The sequence below is a fragment of the Lytechinus pictus genome, chromosome 5 (genome assembly GCF_037042905.1).
Source record: "Lytechinus pictus isolate F3 Inbred chromosome 5, Lp3.0, whole genome shotgun sequence".
Classification (NCBI taxonomy): domain Eukaryota; kingdom Metazoa; phylum Echinodermata; class Echinoidea; order Temnopleuroida; family Toxopneustidae; genus Lytechinus; species Lytechinus pictus.
This window is the reverse complement of record NC_087249.1, coordinates 26,395,407-26,419,007: the sequence shown is the minus strand read 5'-3', so window position 1 is coordinate 26,419,007 and position 23,601 is coordinate 26,395,407. Positions and strand designations below refer to the sequence as shown.

Sequence of the window (23,601 nt, the reverse complement as noted above, 5' to 3'; positions counted from 1 at the left end):
GAGATATATGTAATATTTTTGGTATATTTGTATTGTATGAATCATTACCTTTATTTTGATATATGACTGTTTTTACACCGGTCAGGGTCTTTAAAGTTTTGTAATGGTTCCTTACCAAGAACATTTTAAATACATTGATCCAACAGTGTACAGCGAGTATTTTATTTGACTGCATATATATTCCATGCCATATCCAAAGCTGCTATCAATGTAAAGTGAACAGCTGTAACCACGGCCACCTGGTCCTATGTAATACGGTATGCAGCACTCCCAATATATTAAAACCCACTGCATCTTTCGTGATATTCATGTAAGCAACACACGGTATACATGAATGTAGGCTAATGACCCAATCCTAATTTAGACGAAGTACTGGCACATATTTAATCAGACACCCTTGGATTATGCGGGCGTAACGTATCCAATTAGGAGAGCCATTTTTCACCCTGTGGGTATAACGCCATGATTCTTGGGGCAACCAGTGTGTTCCTTATAATGTCGTTCTTGGATATGTGTTAAAATTGGCAAGCCATCTGCTAATTAAAGATTACAAGGATTTGGGAGTAGAGAGTATGATAATGGCATTGATGAAAAAGGAGAAAACAATGGTCACATGTTTTTTAATTAAAGCCTTACAGATTTTCAAATTAATGTACATTTTATAAGTGTACATGTATGTGGATAAATGCTGGACTTTAAGGGAAAAGTAAATAGATATAAGCCTACCCAGTAAAGAATATGATTATAACCAGCAATGTAATGAAAATCCTCAAATTATATTTGACATCCATAATCCCCAATAAAATAGAAATAAGATGAATAACAAATTGAAAAAGTATATGGAAAAGTAGAAAATCCTATTACAAAAAGTGAATTTATTATATATTTTTTCTTGGAGATCCATCTTGCTTTGAAACAATACCAACTAAAATCCCTATTTAACTTTTGAAAAAGCTGCTTATTTTCAATATTACAGATTTTCAATTTATACTTCACATTCCTTATCAAGAACAATATTACCACAATTAATGAAAAAGAATGATTTTTTTATATGTAACATTTATTATAGTGTTGAACAATAATATCCAAAATATGATAGCCAGATTTGATTTAGATATTTTATAAAACTTAATGCAAAATAACATTATCTGACTTTTATGAAGCAATTTACAAATGCAAATCACACACCTGTCCTGAGTGTGTTTATGTAAATCAGTTATTGGTCAGATGATCACTGGTATTTGTGAATGTATGGCAGTCATATCTAGTCTTACAACTTCTTGCAGTATTAAGTGTTCTATTCTGATCTCTGCCCACTGTATGTAATTCATACCGCCACCTCTCCTTATGTTTCGCTACTTCACGTGCAAACCGAGCATGGTCATTGATTTTACCACCTCCTCGTTGCATCAAAAATGCAAATGGAATACCGTCTAGACTGAGGTCTTCCCTTATGTTTTGTGAGGTGTTTACCAGAATGCTAAAATGGGCAACACATCTGGATTTCGTCAGAGGAATCCCAATGAGATCTCTCAGTGCTTTTTGGTTTCAATATATACGCCCATGATTTCTTTTTCTCATTTGAATGCTGGGGCAGTTGTAAACAACTGGAGTGGTAAAAGCTGTTTATTGCTTTTGATATGAACAAGTTCCGCTTCTGTTTGTGACAGTTATCGTTTAGTGTCCAGTCATGATTTCAGGGGGGGGGGTGTAAAATTGTCCTCAAAGGCTTGTATTGTATGTTGAATATAATCCAGTCTTATTTAAGTTTCCTGGATTTTGGAAAGATAATAATTAAAAAAAAAATTAAAACAGTTCTTGAGTTGCCAAGTTTTTAAATCCACAAAAGTGAAAAGATGTGATTCATTCCATGAAATTGAGACAAAGTCTATAGATTGGATTAAGAGGATTGTAGAAAATGGACTAGTGAATATGAGATGTCTTCATTCAGGTGTGCTGTGTCTTACAGTGCGTTTATGCGCCACATTTTTACTCTAGAATTGTGATTTGAATCATGATTCAAATCATGATTCTGCAGAATCAAGATGCATTTAGTCAAAAATGAAAATAAACGTCTTTCAAATCACAAACATGAAACACGGAAAAGGTGCGTTTGGAAAGACGTTTCTGTAGAATCATGAACGCAAAAGGTCCTATAAACGCAATCCTGATTTGAATCATGATTCTATGATGTCACCAGTTTTAACTCTTGCCAAGCTCAAGGCATGCGCTATTACATGTGCTATGCATGCATTTCTTGTCACGTGCATTTAACTTCAAATTCTGTGTTCGTCATTGCATCGTCCACTGCTTTTCTTTCTTTTGTCATGGCTTCAACTTGAAGTTCTCTAACTGGACAGACAATTTTATCTCAGTTGTTGTTGAGTTAACAGTGTCAATATTAAGTTGGATCTACATGTACGCTGAAATTCACTTCTAAACACCATTTTCGATAAACCGACAAGATGAATATATAATGGACTGAATTCTGGAAGCAAAAGATTGATTTTTAGAGAGCCGAAACGCGCGAAATACTTCGGGTGTCAAACCGCGCACTGGATAGGCCCAAATCTAAGGAGAAACAGCGTCAGAATGAAGGTAATCTAAACCCCTGTTTCCGTGGTATTGTGATTCATGTTTGTCTTTTGATTCATGATTCTTTCTTGAGGTTATATTACTTTATTACTGATCATCCAGCGGTCACTTGCAACCACAGGTGTATCAGTTTTGAAGAAAGCATATTAATTACCCTGAAAGCTACTATGTCTAGGTGTCAAATTTTCTTTTAAGGCTTGCTTCATTTAAAATCATATAGGCCTTCAGTCGATTTGACCTTTCATTGACTGCAATCCGGAAATTAACACGCATTGTGAATTCAATCACCAACATACAGGAACTCATAAAGCGTGGGGGGAAAATTGACATTTTTATTTCCCACAGTTATCAATTATGATTTCTATTATCATGATTTCATGAGATGTGTAGATCTGAGTCATATTAGTATCCATTTCTGAAGGCATAAGATTTTGATCTCACAGATGAACCATTACATTGCACCACCCACATCCCTGAGATGTACAATGTAGATACATGTAGTATGTGTTTACACCAAACTTTTTAATGGAGGATGAGCATTTTGAAACATACATAGTAAATCTGAAAAAATATAGTTCATTGGAATTAGTGTATGCTTTTTTGTGTGTGTTTGATAGAGATGTATCTTATTATGATTGCCTTATAACCACATGCTGTTGTTTAGTTTTTAAGTGCGCTCTCATTCAAAAAAAGAATATATGCGCCAATCAAAATTATTCTGTCATATCAAAAAATGTTTTATTTTATTATTTTCAGTAACAGGCCTTATATTTTAAGATTTTAGAAGTATAAGACCGTTAATTGGATAGGAGAGATTTCGCAAGCGCACACAAGCTTTTCTGGAGAAGAGTAATTTCAAATGCATATTCGTCTGAGTTTATGATCAGCATTCTGTATTAAATATAAAAAAAAGCAGGAAGTACCCACTTGTGACCCTTTTTTTTGTTTTATAATAAAAAAAATTTTGGGGGGGGATGTGAGAAAATTCAACAAATGGGACAGAATGAAATAGTGTTTTTAACCCCAAAAATTTATCACAGTACCTTATACTGGCTTAAAGAGAAAACAATAGTATGAATGCACTCCTAGGAAGCGAGTGATACAGGAAGTGATAGAGTGGTTTCAATACGGAGAATAAAGTAGATGACCGTATTCTGTATCAAGGATATTACCCAATACTGGAAGGATGGATGGGCTGGGAAAGGATGCATTATCAGAACAGAAACATGATCAAAATCAGAATGATTAAGGGACCTCATGAATCTGGGTTATTAGGAGGAATTGAAGACTGCACATTACGTGTTGGCAATATTCATGAAGCTTTAATAACTAGGGACAGGCATTTGAAGGGTTGGGTAGGGGACAATCATGGGATGCAGAGAGGGGTAAGGACATCTTTCAAAGGGAAACCATGAGTCAAGTTAAAGGACAAGTCCACCCGAACAAAAATTTGATTCAAATAAAAAGAGAAAAATCCAACAAGCATAACACTGACATTTCAAACTTTCACTTAATTTCACAAAACAGTTATATTCACATCCTTGTCGGTATGCAAATGAGGAGACTGATGACATCACTCACTCACTATTTCTTTTGTATTTTATTATGTGAAATATGAAATATTCCAATTTTCTCCCTGTTGTCGTGTGAAACAATGATTAATTCCTCCCTGGACATGTGCAATTAGCATTGTTTAATACTATATGGTTCAATCAAGTTGGTCCTTATTGTCAAATCTGTAAAAAATGAAATATTGTAATTCAAAAAAAAAAAAAAAAAAAGAAATAGTGAGTGAGGGACATCATCGACTGTCTCGTTTGCATGTCACTGAGTTGTGCATATCACTGTTTTGTGAAAAATAAGCGAAACTTTAAAATGTCGTAACTTTCTAATTTTACATACGATTTTGATGAAATTTTCAGCATAATGCTTGTGTGATTTTTCTGGGGTGGACTTGACCTTTAAACAGTCATGGGTTGAGCCTTACATAATTATTAGATGGATGCCCTCCCATGTTTCAAATGTTATGTTACAAGGAAAAAAATCTCTATCAACTGATATTGTAGGATAATTAAAAAAAGGTCCCATGTAGGGGAGAGTCATAACCTTGGTTTCTATGTAACACAGGGAATCTGTCCTACTACACCAACTCCCTATTAAAATGATCGATTTCTAGCATCCCACAAGTGATCAGTTTACACAGATTTTATATATGATAACTATAAATGAAATGGTTATATTTCGGGAACCATGATTTACATTTTATTTTACATGTTTCAGACAAATGAATATTCATAACTTGAGGAATCACGAAACTCCTAACAGCTATATTCACATGTATAAAATAATTTTTTATTTGATATCTTTGCTCATAGAATGATCCTGGGGAACCATGATTTACATTTTATTTTACATGTTTCAGACAAATGAATATTCATAACTTGAGGAATCATGAAACTCCTAACAGCTATAAATATTTACATGTATGAAATAATTTTTGATTTGATATCTTTGCTCATAGAATGATCCCGGCGGTGAAGAAGATGGCGATGGAGTCTTTACCACTTTCTTGAAAGCTCGCCTCAGCTGTGCAACGGGTGGTGAATTTCAGATGCCATTCAATTATCTTCGTAAGTTACTTCACCTCTCATCCTTCTCCCTCTTCCCCAATCCTTGTGATCAAGAGGAAGCCTTGTATTTCTCATTCACGATGCAGAATCTTCTGGTCTGGGGGTAATCAGGCATCCAGTGCATTAATAAGGAGAGAAGATGCTGCGCCGTGGGCTCGGGCGCGAAATGTAATACCCCTGATGAATATAACATGGAGCTTTGTTAATTGAATTTGTATGTATTGATTGTTCATAACTTTTCGTCTTCCAAGTAGATCACCACATATATTTACAAAATTTTCACTTTCGATATCAATTGAAATTGACACCGCGACATGGTTATTCAGTAACAGTTTACCAGGAACATATCCTACAAGAAAGTGTTTCCTGGTTTTTATTTATAATTATTTGTTAACACCAGAATTGTTAAGAGGAAGAGGCTTTAAGCATAAACATGAAGAAAGGGAAATATGTTTTGATTCAGGAAAAACTTTATTTCCGCAGAACCCTGGCAGTCCTTGGAGTGGTCCTGATACTGCTTCCTTGCAACAAAGATTTAAAAAAAAAAAAAATGAAATATGAACCATGGAATTATCAGTGGCTAAAGTTTAACCAGAAGTCATGCAACTTTTTCTTTGAAGACTAAACCAAATTTGAGGATGTGGGAAAAAAAAAACTTGTGCCATGAAGAAAGAGAACAGAACCTATTTGGCAAGAAATGATAAAGAAAGAAGAAGTCTAAGTAAAAAGAACAAAATAGTTGGACATTGAGACAGCCTTTGAATAACTCCTCTTAGATACTAGTTGATGTGAACATAATCTAACTTCAGATAGAGATGGCAATGAAATTAATAAAATATTGATAATGCACTGTAGTCTAATTAATATACTTATTTTCAAGTATAAAACCCCCTTGATTTAATTATATTTAATAGTTTGGACTGTAATATCTTTTGGTAAAGGGAGTATCATATTTTGAACACATTGTAGTTTTTGCTCTTATATTTATTCAAATTTCAGGTGGAATCTTCAGATCAAAACAAGATCCAAACATCATTTTTGGTGCCTTTACAACACCAGAGTAAGTACCATTCATCTTAACCTCTCCTACATAGTAAAAAAAGGGCTTGTAATATTTAAGCATTCAGTATGGAACTTGGCACGTTTTGTTGCTTCATATCACGTTGCCTTTGGAACTGAGCTTTATTGTACCACATCTGGGTCTTGTTTCACAAATTTTGCTACAATAAAAAAAATTGTTCTAACAGTTTAAAGTTACTGAAATCATTGAATTTCATTGGCCGATAGTAAACTTGTTAGAGAAGTTATGCATTTGTTATTATAACAAGTTTTATATGAAGCAGAACCCAAACAGTAACTTCATAACATTGTACTTCTTGTACAGAGCCTACAAAATGTGGTAGATAACAGGTTTAACCTGTTCAGTCCTATGCTAGAAATAACCCGAGATGGGTTATATTGAAATTGTACATTGAAACTTAAAGTGAAATTGAGTGATGATTAATTATTTAAGTAACTTTATTCTTTTTCTATGTGTCCTTCAGATCTGGCTTTGCTGCATCAGCCATTTGTGCCTATCATCTTGCAGAGATAGAGGCTCTATTTACTGCGTCACCTTTCAAAGGCCAGAAGACAGGCAGTTCATTCTGGCTCAATGTACCCTCCAATGATGTCCCAGAGCCAAGACCAGGCCAGGTAAATGAAGATTAGTGTGCTGAAACTTTCTTTGATTTTGGTCTTGTAGCATAAAGAGATGCAAGCAATATTTACAATTAATTACATGTATAGCTTTTATGTGTCTTGGTTACCATAGACCTTCAATGTACAATTAATTGTATGATTGATTTTATCTTTTATGTTACCTGATGCGGTTCTTTCATGCTCAAACGAAGTCAGGAGAGTGTCTCATGAAAGGACTTGTCAGATGTATTATCTGACAGTGTCTGTAGTGCTCGGGTCAGAGAGACGGGTCATTGCGCAAGGAATTTTGTGTGTGTTATTGTCTTTAGTATAGCCATTCAAGTAGATGAATAGCATAGATTGAAGGGATGTATCCCAGTTACTGATTTAAATTCTGTTTTGTTTGACAGTTACTGTAGTAACAGTCAGGCAACTATGCTTCTCAGCCAATCAAAACCAAGGAAAAGTTGTGCTGTTGTAATTTGTTGTTAGATTTGATCATTTATCAGACATGAAATGTTGATGAACAGCAATCAATGGTTCCATTTCATAGAATTTGTGTTAATCTTTAACTTCGTATCACCTCTCCCCACAACCAGTGCTCCGCTACACAACCTTTTGACAGCTACGATAAATTCCAACTCATGTCCGAGCTGGTTCCTAACAAAGCAGATTATACGGCAACTGCTCGTACTGACCTGGCGGCTATGCAGACCAGCCCTCCCCTCCTACTCCTTCAGCTGTACCGATTTCAACAACTGGCCGTCCAAGAAAGGGATGTGTCGGGACTGGCTTACGATATTTTCTTCCTTGGTACAAGTGAGTAGAAGCATTGATTTTTTTTAGACTGAGAGAGAAGAGAAGGGTATAGAGAATGAGGGAGAAAGAGACAGAGAGTCAGGCAGGGAGGGAGAGAGATAAAGACAAATGGATGGAGCATGAGAGGGGTGGGGATGGGGATGGGGAGAAAGAGGGGAAAAAAAGAGGCTCTCGAAAAAAAAGTGTAATTACTGAGAAATGAGGAGAATAAGGGGAATTCCATAAAATGTTGGGTATTTTTCCAAGCAATATTAATACACTGTCCTACATATTTTTATTTCATTCCTTGAAATGCCACCGCGCTGTAAAACGCTGCGGGGCTAAAGCCAGGGTAATAATATCCAATTAAGCGCACAGGGACGCATTTGGCAGTGATATGCGCTATATAAGCATGTTGGTATTATTATCATTATATGCCTTTTTGTGTTAGCTATCATCAGAATTATCGGTTTTCAGCTAAGATTTCATGATTTTTCAAAGATGAGTTGATTTCAATGTACCAGATCTATATCTATGATAATATCAAAGGCTTTCTAATGAAATAATTGTTTGCTGCAATTACTTTCTTTTACCTTTAATCTCTTCCACATGCTCTTGGAATAAAAATTATTGATTTTGTATTTGTATGTGTTTTTTTTAGGTGACGGACAGATTTTAAAAGCATACATCTACAATGGAAAGGCAAGGATAGTTGACGAGATTCTACTAAGTCTGGAAAGTGATGTCGCTGTAAGTTATGATTTTCTTTTTTTTTGTGATTATTATTTTTTTAATTCTATTCTTGTTATTGGAGGTGTGTAAAGTTTAGTAGGATACATGTATTCCAGATGGGAATAGTGTTTTTAAAACAAAATCCAAGAAATGATAGATTCTTTCTTATTGCTATTGACAGGAATTGCCATGTGCTATTAATATTGAAAAGAATATCGACATTCAAACAATTATATTGATTTACATATAATCTTAATACGTTTTGAAAATCAAGGATGAATTTGAGAAAAATAGTTAAAATGTACTGTTACGTAGTATTCTTTTAGTGCAGTATGACTGTTCATATTTTTATTATTTTTTTTAGGAGGCCATTAACGTCATGAAAATCGATAGCCAAGGCTCAAGAATATTTGCCAGCACGTCATCGAGGGTGTACAGTGTTCCAACCGAGAATTGTCAGCGTTTTAAAACGTGTTCTGACTGTGTTTCAGGACTAGACCCAGCATGCTCGTGGGAACTATCCGGTGATCAAGGATGTATAGCCTCTCAAGATGGGTAAGAGTTTTCATTGTTACCCCCTCTTTCTAAACTCTGCATTTGTTCGCAATGTACACTAAATTAATTATAGCATTTATGAGGCCAATTATCTAGTTGCCTATTCAAATGGTGCACTATATATTATCCCAGCTTTCTAGCTGCTAAAGGAGCTTGGTGCATTGCAAGGCATTAATCCTGCCTGTTCACCTCACCTGGGTTGAGTGCAGTACAAATTCAGATTTGAACCTGCATATTAGTGTAGATAATTGAATTTATTCCATAAATATTATCAGTAATAATATCCTTGCCAGAAATTTTTCAAATTTACAAATTCTAAACCTCAATATAAAACCTTGTGAAGTGTGCCATATTTTAATGATAAAACCTGGAATTTCTTTTTTGCTGCTAAGCAGGGTAAAAAACAGTGTGACAAAGTTCCATTTGAAGATAACAAAATAGCAACTGGCAAATGAGACTTCGTATGCGACCATTTATTTTAGTGTATACAAAATACTTACTTCAGAATGAACAGAATGAAGAAGTACATATAGGCAAAATTATGTATTTGCATTCTGTTAAGTGTCAAGTTCTGCATCATTTGTCCACATGTATAACATTTCTGATTAATAATAATAATAATAATGTGACTTGTAAAGCGCCAAATCCACTCTGTAGAGTGCTCAAGGCGCATAAAGAGCTAAGAGTTAAATAAAAAAGTTTTTAGAAGATTTTTGAAAGTTTCGACAGAGGTACATTTTTTTATGTGTTCAGGAAGGCTATTCCACAAAGTGGGGCATGCAAAAGCAAATGATCTCCCCCCCCCAGGTTTTTGAAACTTTTGGAATAACAAGGAAGCCAGAAGTGGATGAGCGCAAAGACCTGCTTGGTCTGTAGTAATTGATAAATGAAAGACTGTATTGTGGTGCTGATCCAAGAATACTATGAAAAGCAAGCAACAAAATCTTAAAGATAATCCGATTTTTGATAGGGAGCCATTGCAGTGAATTCAGGATGGGAGTGATATGAGAGCGTTTATTTGACAAAGTGACGATGCGAGCAGCTGCATTCTGAAGCTTATATAACTGAGCCTGCGGTAAATTAAACAAAAGGACATTACAGAAATCAAGGCGGGAGGAAATCAAGGCATGTACAATCTTTTCGGTCGCAGACTTAGATAAATATTTCCGGATAGATCCTAGGTTACGAAGATGGTACCGAACTGATTTACATATATTTGAGATTTGGGAAGACATTGTCATATGTGAATCAAAAGTTGCTCCAAGATTACGGCAAGTCTGAGACAATTGAATTGTGTGGCCAGAAAATGGAAAGGAATTGACATCAATTTTGTTGAGCTGCACTTTAGAGCCAAACATAAGAAATTCACACTTATGTAAATTTAATTTCAAGGAATGAGTTTGCATCCAGTCGTGAACATCTATCATACATGTACATGATTGAAGACGACGAATAGCATTATCAGCTGCTTGCTGAGTTGAATAAAAAAAAATCATAAGTTGAATATCATCAGCGTAAGTATGGTAGTCAATTCCGTGACGGAGCATCACTTGCCGCAATCTAATCAGATAAATTGAGAAAAGGGTCGGTCCACCCACAGAGCCCTGCGGTACACCATGGGTCAGAGGTGAAGCAGCTGATTGACAGCCATTTATACATACAATCTGTGAATGGGAAGAAAGATTGATGTTACATGTAGATTTCTCAATACAAGTCAGAATTCTTCTGCTATGATGGCAAACCTAAAAGAAAATTATTAATTGTAAGCTATGTTCTTCAACCAACTATAGTAAGTCATTTTCTGCTTTTGATTAAAAAATCAATGAGGGGATCTCTGACAATATTAACTACTTGAAGCAGTGTTTCTGCTTATTTTGTCATGCAATAGTGTGACATGTGATTTCCTAGCAGTACCGAATAAGCATCTACTCTTCTGTACTTGTTTATGACACAAACTATGCTTAAAATTCCCATGTCCTTTTTGGTAGAGATAAATCTTCAGCTCTCTACAAAGAATTCTGATGATTGTATTACTTTTCTTGCCTCCTTTCATATCAAGAATAATGGATCTAGCAAATGGAGATCCTGCCGCATGTCCTGTAGCATCATCAAGTAAGTTATACCACATTGTTTGAAAATGATTAACACTACAATACACCATAATACATTCGCAATATGACATCCTCATGGAATCAATTAGTTCACAAAACCATTCAATTTTTTTTTGAAATTTTCATAAGACTGCCATTTCTGGTGTCATTTGGAACATTGCCTTTTTTGTCTTTACTCAGTTTTTGTCAAAGAACGATATATGAAGGGTCTGCCCTGGGGATATATTTATTTTTTTAGGGGGGGGCAGGGGATGACAATGTAAAGCTTATAGAGACCATGGCCCAAATGATGTCACGTCTTTGGTTGTCATAAAAGCTTTGATATTTGAAAGGAACTCAATTAAAAGCACTGAAATATAAATGTGTATGTTTCATATTTCCTTCATTTACAAGGCAGAAAACTCACGAGAAGCGTATAGTGGAATATTTGGAATAAAACTTCTATAATTTGAAGGTTATGTGAACTGATATATTCGTGAGGTAGTTGAGCTTTGTTCATGAACTAATTGGAAAGCACAGCTTGAAGTCATTACCACCAAGGCATCAGACAATAATCTCATTAGTTTTTTAGATGGATTATATTTCCTCTTCAATTTAGAACAAAGATTGTTCATTTATTTTGAGTTTATTTCCATAGAAAGAAAATAATTAGAACTCTCGCAATAAAAACAAAGTCTTATTTTTTTTATTGATAGATTCATTAAAATATTAATCTAGAAATAAAAGTATGTAATAAGAAACTGGAAGCACTAGTAATTTGTTGTAAATGGTGTTGCAAAAGAAAAGGGGCCAAGTTTTTAAAGGCTATTAAAGTTATAGAGCTATTATTCATTTTATGTATCTGTATATTTAGCATGAAATTGCCAGTAACAATCCATGAACTAGTGTGATTATGTTTTGCATGTGGAATTAGATCAATGTAGTATCAGTGTAGTCTCATTTATTGCCTGCTATGTCTGTATTTTTTTCTTACTAAAGTTGTAAATTAGTTACATATCTATTTTTTTGGCCTCACACCATGCATTCTAAATTAAACTTACCGATTCAGTCCACTAAATACACACATTCATCTGTTAGTTTCTTTATTTGATTATTTTCATGGTATTTTGGAATAGTATTATGACATTTTCACCCATTATCAATTCACAATTTGATTTTAATTATTTCATTTGAGTTATAAAGCAAAAGTCCCCTTCCCATCTACACATTCCCCATTTCTGCACCCAATGAAAAAGGGATGATAAAAGAGGCTTCAAATCTATTCTGATGGTGGGGAGAAATACATAGTTTAATAGCAGATGAAACACAGCTGTTTTTCTAACAAAATAAGATTTTATATAACATCGTGGCCCGTGATATATTTAACAAGTAATCATTTCCTGGAGAGCTTCTGGAAATAAACTGTGATATATTCTGATCACTTATACATTGCTCTCTTTTGTGTTGCCTGTGCGTGTGTATCTTTTTTTTTTCCTCCTGTGATTGTCTTCCTGGTCTGCCATCAACAGCCCCGACGATTCAGACCAACCCGGCCACGCCGGCCAGCGAGACCACCGATCAGACGCCATCCTCGCCAAGGATGACCACGGGCTCCGATGGAAAAACGCCCGACTCCGAGTTACAAACCGGTACATACAATTCTACAGAGAGCATGGGCACCTATCCCCCATCTCCTCCAAACTTCACCACCACCACCACTACCAATTCCATCCGATTAACAGCCCGTACAACTCCACCACCAACAACTCCGCAAACAACCACCGAGTACAATCCCTTCAACTCCACACTCCAGTCGCCGAATAGCGGCCAGCAACAAGTTTGTATGTCAAGATTCCTCTTTGTTCTCTTTCTTTCTTTATTTTGAAGGAATAATACAGAATTAATCTTTTCATAGGGAAGTTTCTTGTATGGCAATTTCAAATCATGAATTGCGCAAAATAGAACTAAAATCATCTCTTTCAATTTCATTTTAATTCAAATGTTGATTTCTGACTTTGAAAGGAGGAAAAAATTCTCCTTTCCTTCTCATTGAATATCAAATCCAATGCTTTTCAACCTTCAAGAGGTAAGGATTTGCTGATTTTCAATCAATTTCTTGTACTCAAAATGCCTGATGTTGGGTGATTTCAATTTGGGATGTCTGTTTATGATTTGAATAACAGCTTACAAGAAGCAACCCTGGTGCAAATGTTGTCATCATTTCAAGAATTTCAATTTTATATGATTTTGTGTCAATACCAATTTTTTTTATTTTTTATTATTGTCTGACTCTCATCCCATTCAATACCAAGCAATACATCCATCTCAAAACCTCCGGCTTCTCTAATTACGCTTCTGCGATTTGTATCAAACAACACACCACGCCCCAGCTTAACACCCACCCCTGACGTTATCTCTATCATGGCAAGCGTGTATTCCACTTGGCTTTTACTTCTCTTAAGCTCTCAGTTTCTACGAGGTTCAACTGTTCTTCCTATGCCCAATTCACGTCTCCCGTTATGAAAACCGTTAACCCGTTGACTGCTGAATTCTTTAATTCCCATACGCTCTGTACAGGGGCCACCTGGTTCCTGCAGGCAACTGGATAATATACACACATTAATTAAGCACATATGCCCCCAACATTTCAAATCAGTTGACTTGCTAATTTTTAGTGGCAGAAGCTGCTTTCTCATTACTTAGTAAATTTAAGATTTACATTTCAAAATCTAACAACCAATGTCTTTATAGAGAAATCATGAAGCACTAGTCATCTTATTCATAAAATATAGAATGTTCTCTATATTTGCAATGCTGCTACCAATCACAGAAATTTAACATAGACACAATGCTTATTTAACAACATAAGGTTCCATTGCATGTTTCACAAAAAAAAAAAGAGCTGGGTCTAAAAAAAATGATATTATTATATTGTAGAAGATATCTTAATGAATTTATTTGATAGATGAAAACAGGGATTGAAAAACATGGAAGATGTGCTATATTAGACAAATGACTCTGTGTGCCCAGAGCAAAATCTACACCATCCTTTAGAATAGTATATCCTGCTTCATGCTTGAAAGCGTGTCCTTAAAATTACTTGTTGATAAGGTTGAAATACAGTGTAATAAAATCAAACTTATGAAGTCAAATGAAAGAATCGTTGGGGGGGGGGGGTCAAAAACTGCATTGTTTGAACGTTTCCTTTTCCTCTTTTGAGCAAATCATTTTTTATGTCGACTATTCCTTTTTGTGATTGATTTAGGGTGCAATGGTCTGCCTAAAGAAAAAAAATGTATATCATGCTTCAAGTGATCAAAGAAATCACCGGGATTTCACATGTTACATTTATATCAGAATGAAGCCATACCCCTAATAGAAAGAGACAAACTTGTGGGAATTATCTGTAATATGATTTAATTGAGCTTTAAACTGTTGGCTGTGTTACAAGGAATCCTTATCACACCAACACAATCCCGCTCACAATAGTTTTAAACTTGCAGAAGTCCTTTGATAATTTGTTAAAAGGTACATGTACATGCATCATTTCTTCCTCTTCCAAGTAGCGTTTTCTTGCTGTGCTTTTAGTAGTATAGTTATTAAAACTTTGCCGTGGATGTAAATCTAAATGTAATTTCCTTTCGTGCTTCAAAGACAGTCTGCCCTTTGTCACACATAATCTTCAGTTTTGGTTTCAGTAAGATATTTTGAATTTGATATCTATAATGACCCTGAACTACTTAAGAAGAAATAGTATTGATACCACTGAGAGTGGAAATGAGCAATCACAAGTGACCCAAACAATTATAAAGTGAATTGCTTTTGATATTTTATGAAAATGATAGTAATACTGAGCATAACTGAGTATGCCACAGCTTTTCAACAAAATATATTTAGCTGTTCTGGCGGTGAGCCTTTTTTTATTTTTTTTTTATTAATCATTAAAAATTACAAAGACTATAGCATCAAGATGGATAGCTGAAAGAGTGGGGGGGGGGTTGGGGTAGGATATTATAGCGAAAATACAAACTTACAAATTGACACCTTTAGTTAGCCCTGAAATTCTTGTACGGAAGTTGCAATGCTTAGTATTTTTTTAATATGAGATGTTATGCAATTTCACTTTGGGGATGACTGTGGAAATATACCATGTCGCTTGTATTATTAGACCCTTCCCCCCAGTTTTCAGAAATTCATAACTTCTATTATTGCCTCTTAAATAAATCTTTTTTAAATGAAAAGCTGAGGAATCTGTGTAAAAAGATTGTTATTCAAGTGTGTTTTTATACAAATGGTTTCACATTTTAAATAGTTTGATTCTCCATCTGCACCTGACTTCCAACTTTCATCACTCCTACCCCCCCCCCCATGCACATTGTGCACCTACTCTGGTTTGCTGTGAGGGTGTGTTTTACTAACAGATGGATATCTAGCAGCTTGAGAATGGGACTTTTACCAACCCTTCCTTGAAATGAGATCTAGCCACTCATATAACTGGTCTTGATTAGTTGATTATGATAATTGACCCAGGATATTTTTTTATCATTTTGGGTATATTTAACTTGGAAATAGATCTGGGAGCAGCTGTTAGCAAACAGTACATGAATGCCTTCTGGAGTTTGGTTGTATTTCGCAATTCCCCCAGTCTTCTGATGGACTTTAATTTGAGTCACATTTGGTATGTGAAATCAGTTATTTCATTAAAAAAATCTCCTCTCCAGCATTGAGACCTTGGCAAGTTTAGTTATTCAGCATATTGTTGAAATGCTCTGCAATTACACAATAAAGTACCATCTTTCTCATCCATCCGGATTTGGTCAATGGAAAGTTGCCATTTTATCGAATGTGATGTTAGGAGTCAACACCCTTCTCTCTACTTTCATGTTTTAATAGGAATAGGTTCTGTAACATACTGGAGGTGTTTTGGGAAGTGACTCTGATTAATTTTTGTTTATTAGTAGACACAATTACTTCTTTTTTCTTTTCTTTTTTCTAAGCACTGACAATCTTTTTTTCGTTACCTGCATGCATTATGAAGTGTACATTGCACATGCATCTTTATGTATTTGATGTAATATATGTCCTAGTTTGTGTGACAATTACACATGGAAATATATACAACAATTATGCACACATATTACAAGACTGTTAATCGTATACATATGGATGTACAAATGTAAAACTTATGTGTACAATATCAGTATTTGGGTCTGTACCGTCCATCATTGAGCAGTATTTGTAGAATGAATATTCAATATAATCAACATATATTTATATATATTTCTAGGTATTCATAGAGTCATATTGTTGTACATGTGTATGTTTTGTCACAAACCCTTTTCATATATCTTACCAAAAAAAGATTACTTGATTTGTAAGTACATTATGTGTCCTATCCTACACAGAAAAGAAGGTACATTTTCTTTAATTCGAGCAAATGTCTGGATAAGATGACAAAATGATCATCTAAATGCTTTCTTTACAAATATTGATATTGCAAATACTTGCAATTCATACTTAAAGCTACACATGACAAACATGCAAGCTTCAGTATAGATTTCTAAATAGTTTGTCACTCAAAAAATATTTATGATTAAGGATAGTCTAGAACATAGAAGTTTAGTTGCATGTCAATGCCATAGATATATTCACAAAAAGAAAAGAAAAATCATGCACACGTGCTAAAAAGGTTGTCAGTTAGCTAACCTCTAGTGAGAAAATAACAGATTTATAGCGTAGAAGTCTACATTGATCTGTAATTTATACAATTATTTCCCGTTAGCACATAGAATTGATCTTATTGATATCTGATTACATCCAATGAGATTGCAGTGCAGTTTATTTCCTTTTGATTACATTTTAAAGAATAGATCTTACTGGCATTTCGAAGAACCAGTATGAATTAAAATGCATGTGTTATTATTGATATGAGCATTACCAGCCAATGCTACTGCACTAGATATGGTTTATGAATTGAATCTGATAATACTTGTGCTCGTGTGCACCCAGACAAGTAATAATAGCATGGTAGTGCATGAAAATAATATTGAAGTACTTAATTCTAATGATTGAATATTGAAATTATGCAACAAAAGCTATTGCATAATATATGTGATAGAACTAGTATATAGAGAGTGTGGAGAGGGAATACAATAATATATTGCAACCAAACCTAAAGTAATGAAGCAGAGGTTAAAAAAGGATTCCATGAACATGTTTGCTAGTTCTGTGATATTTGATATCGTATCTGAAGAAAGTGTTAACAGTTTTGAGAAAAATATCTGACCCATATACATAATAATTTTCTTTCAAGATATTGAGATTATTGACCGAGAAATTGATACCATTGGAATAAAAAACAAGGAAGTGGGATAAAATATATCATATAAAAGATAAAGGTGGGATTTGTTTATATCCTCATAATAGGAGAAGAGGGAAAAAATCACAGGATGAATTAAACTTCCCAGGGTATTTAGAATGTGAAAATAATCTGAACAGATATTACGTCAAGATTTGCGTTGTGGGATTGATTTCTATGCCAAGTGATTCAGTTCTCGGACAATGTGAAACCTATTGTACGCAAATCAGAAAGAGTATTCATTCAGAATGACAGAACTAATTAACAAACTTTTAATGACTTTCTCATACAGCCTGGGAAAGCAGAAATCCTAGGGTTGTCTTGTGACAGTTTAATGTGGTTTCAAAAGGATCATGCTTGATTGTGGTTTTGATTTCTTTCTAAAAATACTAAGTTGAGCCAGTTGTTTAGAAAGGAAAGCGATAAATACAAGTTTGTTTTGAACAGATATCAGGATCAGAAACTAAAACAGATGCTATGATTCATTAAAGCGTTTTCAGTTATTTTGAAAAATTAGACAAGGAGAATAATAATTTTTATTCTCAAGTGGACTTTGAAGTACAATGTACATGTATATGTATAATTATTATTATGATGAATGTCATTAAGCAGATATTCCATGGCAAAGTATGTTGTTTCATTATTGTAACCTTCATGTTTTCAGAAAATAGATTCATATTCATACCTCGGTCACATTTGCTCTATGGCGGCCGTACGGCAAGTCGAAAACAGCCATTTTTATACAAACAGCACCTCTACATGTATGTAGCTCGTACATAATGTTAAAACGGCTGTTTTTTACTCGCCGTACGGCCGCCGTAGAGCAAATGTGACCAAGGTATAAGTAACAGCATTCAGCATATTTCAGATGTCAGTCAATTGACGTAGCGATGCATCTTTTGATTGTGATCTTGTTAGATGATTTTAGGTTGTCCATCAGTAGGTCTTTACATCCCGTTTGTGTTTTTGCGATACCTATAGGGTAAGGGGCCAACTTCAAACTTGGCTCATGTTTGCATGTATGAGGGATGAAGATCTAATTAGATTTTGGGGGGTCACAAGGTCAAGGCCATAGAGGTAATTAAATACCTGAATATGTACTTTGCAATAACCAAAGAAACATTTTAAGAATCAAATTTGCTTTATATATGCATATGTAAATGTGGTCAGTTTTTTAAAAACACGAGGTCACAGGTAACTGTGGTCATTTTATACCTAAAAATATAAATTGTACTCGTGATATCCAAACAAATGCTTGTTAAATCAACTCAAAACGTGCCACATGTATGCATAGTTCAGTGATGATTATTTGCTTTATTGTCAAGGTCACAGAGGTCATTTTAAAATGTCAAAAGTTAGGTTTGTAATATTTGTTTGGTCTGGTAATGGCAGAGGCTTAAATTTTGAATGCATGCAGTCATACCTCGGTCACATTTACTCTACGGCGTCCGTATGGCGAGTCGAAAACAGCAGTTTTAACATTTCCAGTACCAGATAAACGTAGGTTGTTTGAATAAAAATTAATAAAACGGCTTTTTTTTACTCGCTGTACGGCCGCCGTACAGCAAATGTGACTGAGGTATCATAATCCATCAAGTTCACTCCTGATCATGTGAAGTCATTTGAAATTGTATAGTGGTAGTGTAAAAACACTTGCATTAATTGTGGTTCTGCCTTTGTGTACACACATAATATTCACAGAAATATCAACAGGTTTGCAGTGAATCCATTCTCCACACACCACATTTCCCATTACATGCACATGATTGTGATTACATGTCACAAGCTATCAGAACATTTTAGTCATTCTCTCCCTAGTTTTTCAGTCTTAAAGGTGTATTGTTTAACTTTGTGAGCAGCCAATTTAAAAAATTCTCAAACCAGGATGAAACATGTGTACAAGTGCATGTATTAGAACCAATAAACACTGAAAACAACCATTATTGAGAATGAAAAGCTAAAACTACAAGGCAAACCCCGATTTTGTAAATAGGCGTCTTATAGACGCCTAAATAGTACACATAAGTGTATGGGATGAAATTAAGATGGTGTTTTCGGTCATTTTATATTTCAATTTTTGAAGCACTAAATAATTATTTTCGAACGCAATTTTTTCTGGGCTTCATTTTTGTAACATATCACAGACACAGGTGACAAGTGTGACCTTCTAGCTCAGATTTTTTAAAAGTCAAACCAATGTTAACCAATCACTTTAAAGGAAATGTTGGATACAATAACAAAAATAATATCAATAAATGGATTCACTCTGGAGCATAATACTTTAAAATTGCACTTGTTTAGAAATTGGTGTAACATCGAACAAGGAATATTTCACTGTCGCATGCATGATTGTTATCTGACAGTATTAGAATATATTAGAGGGTGGGGTAATATATCATCATTATAGATGAAATACACTTTAAAAAATGCTTTCGGATCACCAAAAAAGTGCATTACTGCAATACTTTTGAAAGTTTGCAATTTATTGTGACTTATATATTAGCTGTACTCTATCATTGACTTAAAAATGTTTTTTTTTTTATTTGCACTGGATTCCCAGTAGAATCTAGTGGAGTAATGAATTAGTGCTCTAGAATCAATTAACAAAAAGGCATTAGAATATTGAAGATGAAATAGTTTTGTATAATTCAAAATCAATAGGACAAGATAGAACTCTTTCAGTATATTTTCCTTGTAGAACATACAATTGAAAAAAAAGCTTTCCACTTAATTTCTTTTTCTTCATGATTTGACAGAATTCTCTGATACCCCTTTCATAAACCCAATAAAACCTATCCTCCAATTAGCCGCCTAAGAGTAATGCGGATAATTTAAAAAAAATTGCGTTCACAAGCTCCGAAAATTATCCGCATTATTTTTACGAGCGCCCGTCCTGAAAAAGGCGGATAATCGTCATGAAAACTGGACACGCCCCCTCCGATGCGGTTGTGTTGGAAAAGGGTGACCTTGTGACCGCACCATGGCAATTATCCGCATTATTTGGAAATACGTTCATAAACTCAAAATCTTGTCCCGATGCCGCTATTATACGGATAATAGCAGCATCAGAATAATGCGGATAACTCTTGTCCTCCTCTGATTTTACGACCAAATTATGCTGCTATTAGCCGCATAATTGGGTTTTATTGGGTTTATGAAAGGGGTATTAGTTGTAGAGGATTTGATTAGGAATCATTTGCTATCTGAAATATTGCACAACTCTATTACATGACTCTGTGAAGCACATGGGCATTTTCACGGTAACTGACGTTACACGGCACAATTTTACACACTTTTCATTGTGTGTATGTTTATCTCTAAAACGTCAAACGAAAGGTGTGTAAAATTGTGCCGTGTAACGTCAGTTATCGTGAAAATGCCCACATAGTTAATGTCAAAATCTAAATAATAAATACATAGGCATTAAAAAAAATGCAACTTTAATAAAAAAAAAAAAAAGAGCATAGAATATCACCACTGCATCTTTCTTGAACATCATTGATGGTGGCAAAGAAAGACTAAAAGGATTGCAGTGGAAGTGCTGAGCAAATTGGTCACTTGTTGTGTTGGTAAGAACATGCCTGCTATAAACATATACATGAAATCATTGTAGTGTTTACCAGAGGAAGCGAATGATGCCATGCTTTGGTGATAGAATGAGATGAAAGTCAGACATTCCCAAGAAGATGGGTTACCATTCTTCATTCTACTTGTGTGTAGTTTAGAGACCAATGTTTATTAAAGGGAAAAAGACAACATTTTGCATTCCTGTGAAAAGATGTATCTATGAGAACAAGAGGAATCAGTCTACATACAAGCTAATGCTATTCTCATGTGTAGTCTTTAGCTAACTTCATGAAAAAAAAAAAAACACATTCTAATCTCTCCATTTTGGTATCTTCAGGAACTAATTTCATATTCATCTGTATCTCTCCCATATGACCATGACATCACTAATGACATGTACATGTACCTACCCCATATTATAAAGTTACACGTTTTGTGTGATTTTTCAGAGTCGTAATCTCTGTCCTTTTTGTGATATTCATTTTATATTCTCCCCTCTGAATCAAATATTTTACATTAACACAATTTGATGCTTTATTTAATTAAAAAAATTGTTACAATTATATTTGTACAGAGAGGGTCGAGTCTTGCAGGATTCCCCTCTCTTTAATATTGCTAAAGATACTCCCCTTTCCTGTACTGATGTGGTGTATGATGCATGGTTTGTGAATCCCCCTTTAAAAAGGATCAACAACTGAAACTATTCCATGAATATAATGTTTTATATCCTAACTCTTCCTACTTTCACATGCAGCATGATTTAAAAATATTCTTACATTGAAATAATTCTGAATCAAACAAAATCTCTTGAAGTTAATGTACATATAATTTTCATTTGATTTAATTTGGACCTTTGCAAAATAAATTCTATGGATACAGCAAATTATTTTTGATATTAGATATTTATAGCATGAAAGAATTTAGATACAATGCAAAAAAAATAATGCCTCAATTGATTTATTAGGAATGATCTGAATTTAATAGTTTGACCCTGGTTTATTTTTCCAACTGATAATGTCAATATCAGACCCCTGCATCTCAACCGGAATTGGACATTTATTTAAATGGATCACTTTGTGTGGGAAAAAAAGTTAGAAGTCCATACAACAAAAAACAGACAACATTTTGATATATAACTTCATTTTTTCATACATATACACATTCTATCAAGTTATCTTTCTAAGGAATATTTTGAAATAATGATATTTCCTTCTATTTTCATAGATATCCCTTCAATTATATTCATTCTCACTTTAATCCCATCAACTTCATACCCACCCCCCCCATCTCCCAGCTGACCCCCGCCCATGCCCCTCCCTGCTCCTTCCCCTTACTTCCTCCTACTTGTGCCTTAGTATACTCATTATAATTATGTAGATATTCATGATTGTATCTAATGATTTGCAGTAATGAGCTTATAATGCGGATTATATCATCGACCGCACATATATATATATTATTTTTGTGTTAATATGACTATTTTTCAGTAAAAATGTAGATTTAATTTCTTCAGGGTATTAATGCTATACATTCTGAATTCAAATAATTTAAAATAAATCCAGATTGGCTGTGAATAGTGATCAGTCATTAGATATGGGTTCAAACCTTGTAGATTTAAATTTAAAGCTGAAAGATTTGAATTCAAAACTTTTTAGATTCGACGTTAATCTTTAATCCTTAGGATTAAAGTAAATCATATTTTTGGCTGGTCATTATTCATAGCTGATCTGGATTTATATTAAATCCTTGAAATTTAGAGTGCAATTTACTGTAAATGGTATTCCACTTTACAGTATACAGTCCAAGTTGTCAATTGATTGAAAGAATATTTGATCTTTAGACAATTAGATTACTGACTGTATTATTACTATTATTGGCCTCTGATCATCAATCTACATTTGTCATTTAACTAGATATAGTCAGTTTTGATGTTAAAAGTAAAGATATGAAAATGAATTTTGTTTCCATACTGTTGTCCCTGAATAAAACTTACCTGTAATTATCCTTTATCGGTATTTAAAAATAGATATCAAAAGATTATTGAGAAACAGTTTGATGACCGAGGAAAAGGATAGTAGGGGTAATTGTCAATTATTATGCTTGATTGCTTTATTGGAAAAAGTAACCAGTCTGAAATTCTCAATTTTAAAAGAGAGAGAGCTTGAAGCCAATCAGATTCAGGGATTTCAGTTCCACTTTCTCAATATTGGCACATTATAGTTGACTCAACCTTTCTTCATAGTGATAGGTTTGAAGAAAAAATATTAACTATCCTTTTCAAATCACTTCTCAAAGATCAGACAAACCCAAACTGGTTTCATATGTGAATGCTTTGAATTTTAATATGTTAAAGCTGTTTGCGTCGCATATATATCCCATGATGAGAAGCAGAAGGTCATTATTTTCATTCAGCTTTGGATGAAATATCAACCGTCTTGCTCTGAATTGGTTTGTGTAATAATGTATGCTGAATAGCCCATTTACTAATTCAATGTTTGATTTGTTTGTTAGTATTTGATTATTAAGTTTGCTTATGAAATTATTGGATTATGTTTTGAACATGAAAAAGGAGAATGATATGGCATGTGCTAAAAAT

The 23,601-nt window shown here is 34.3% G+C and overlaps 1 protein-coding gene across 1 annotated transcript; it reads left to right on the top strand.

The window, feature by feature from the left end:
- Positions 1–3,836: 3,836 nt before the first annotated feature.
- LOC129261610 (semaphorin-1A-like) lies at positions 3,837–15,325 on the top strand. Its single transcript, XM_064099456.1, has 9 exons — positions 3,837–3,980; positions 5,117–5,225; positions 6,225–6,285; positions 6,770–6,920; positions 7,505–7,724; positions 8,365–8,453; positions 8,800–8,990; positions 11,050–11,102; positions 12,610–15,325. The coding sequence occupies exons 1-9, from the start codon at positions 3,837–3,839 to the stop codon at positions 12,963–12,965; spliced, it is 1,374 nt and encodes a 457-aa protein (XP_063955526.1). The 3' UTR covers positions 12,966–15,325.
- Positions 15,326–23,601: the final 8,276 nt, after the last annotated feature.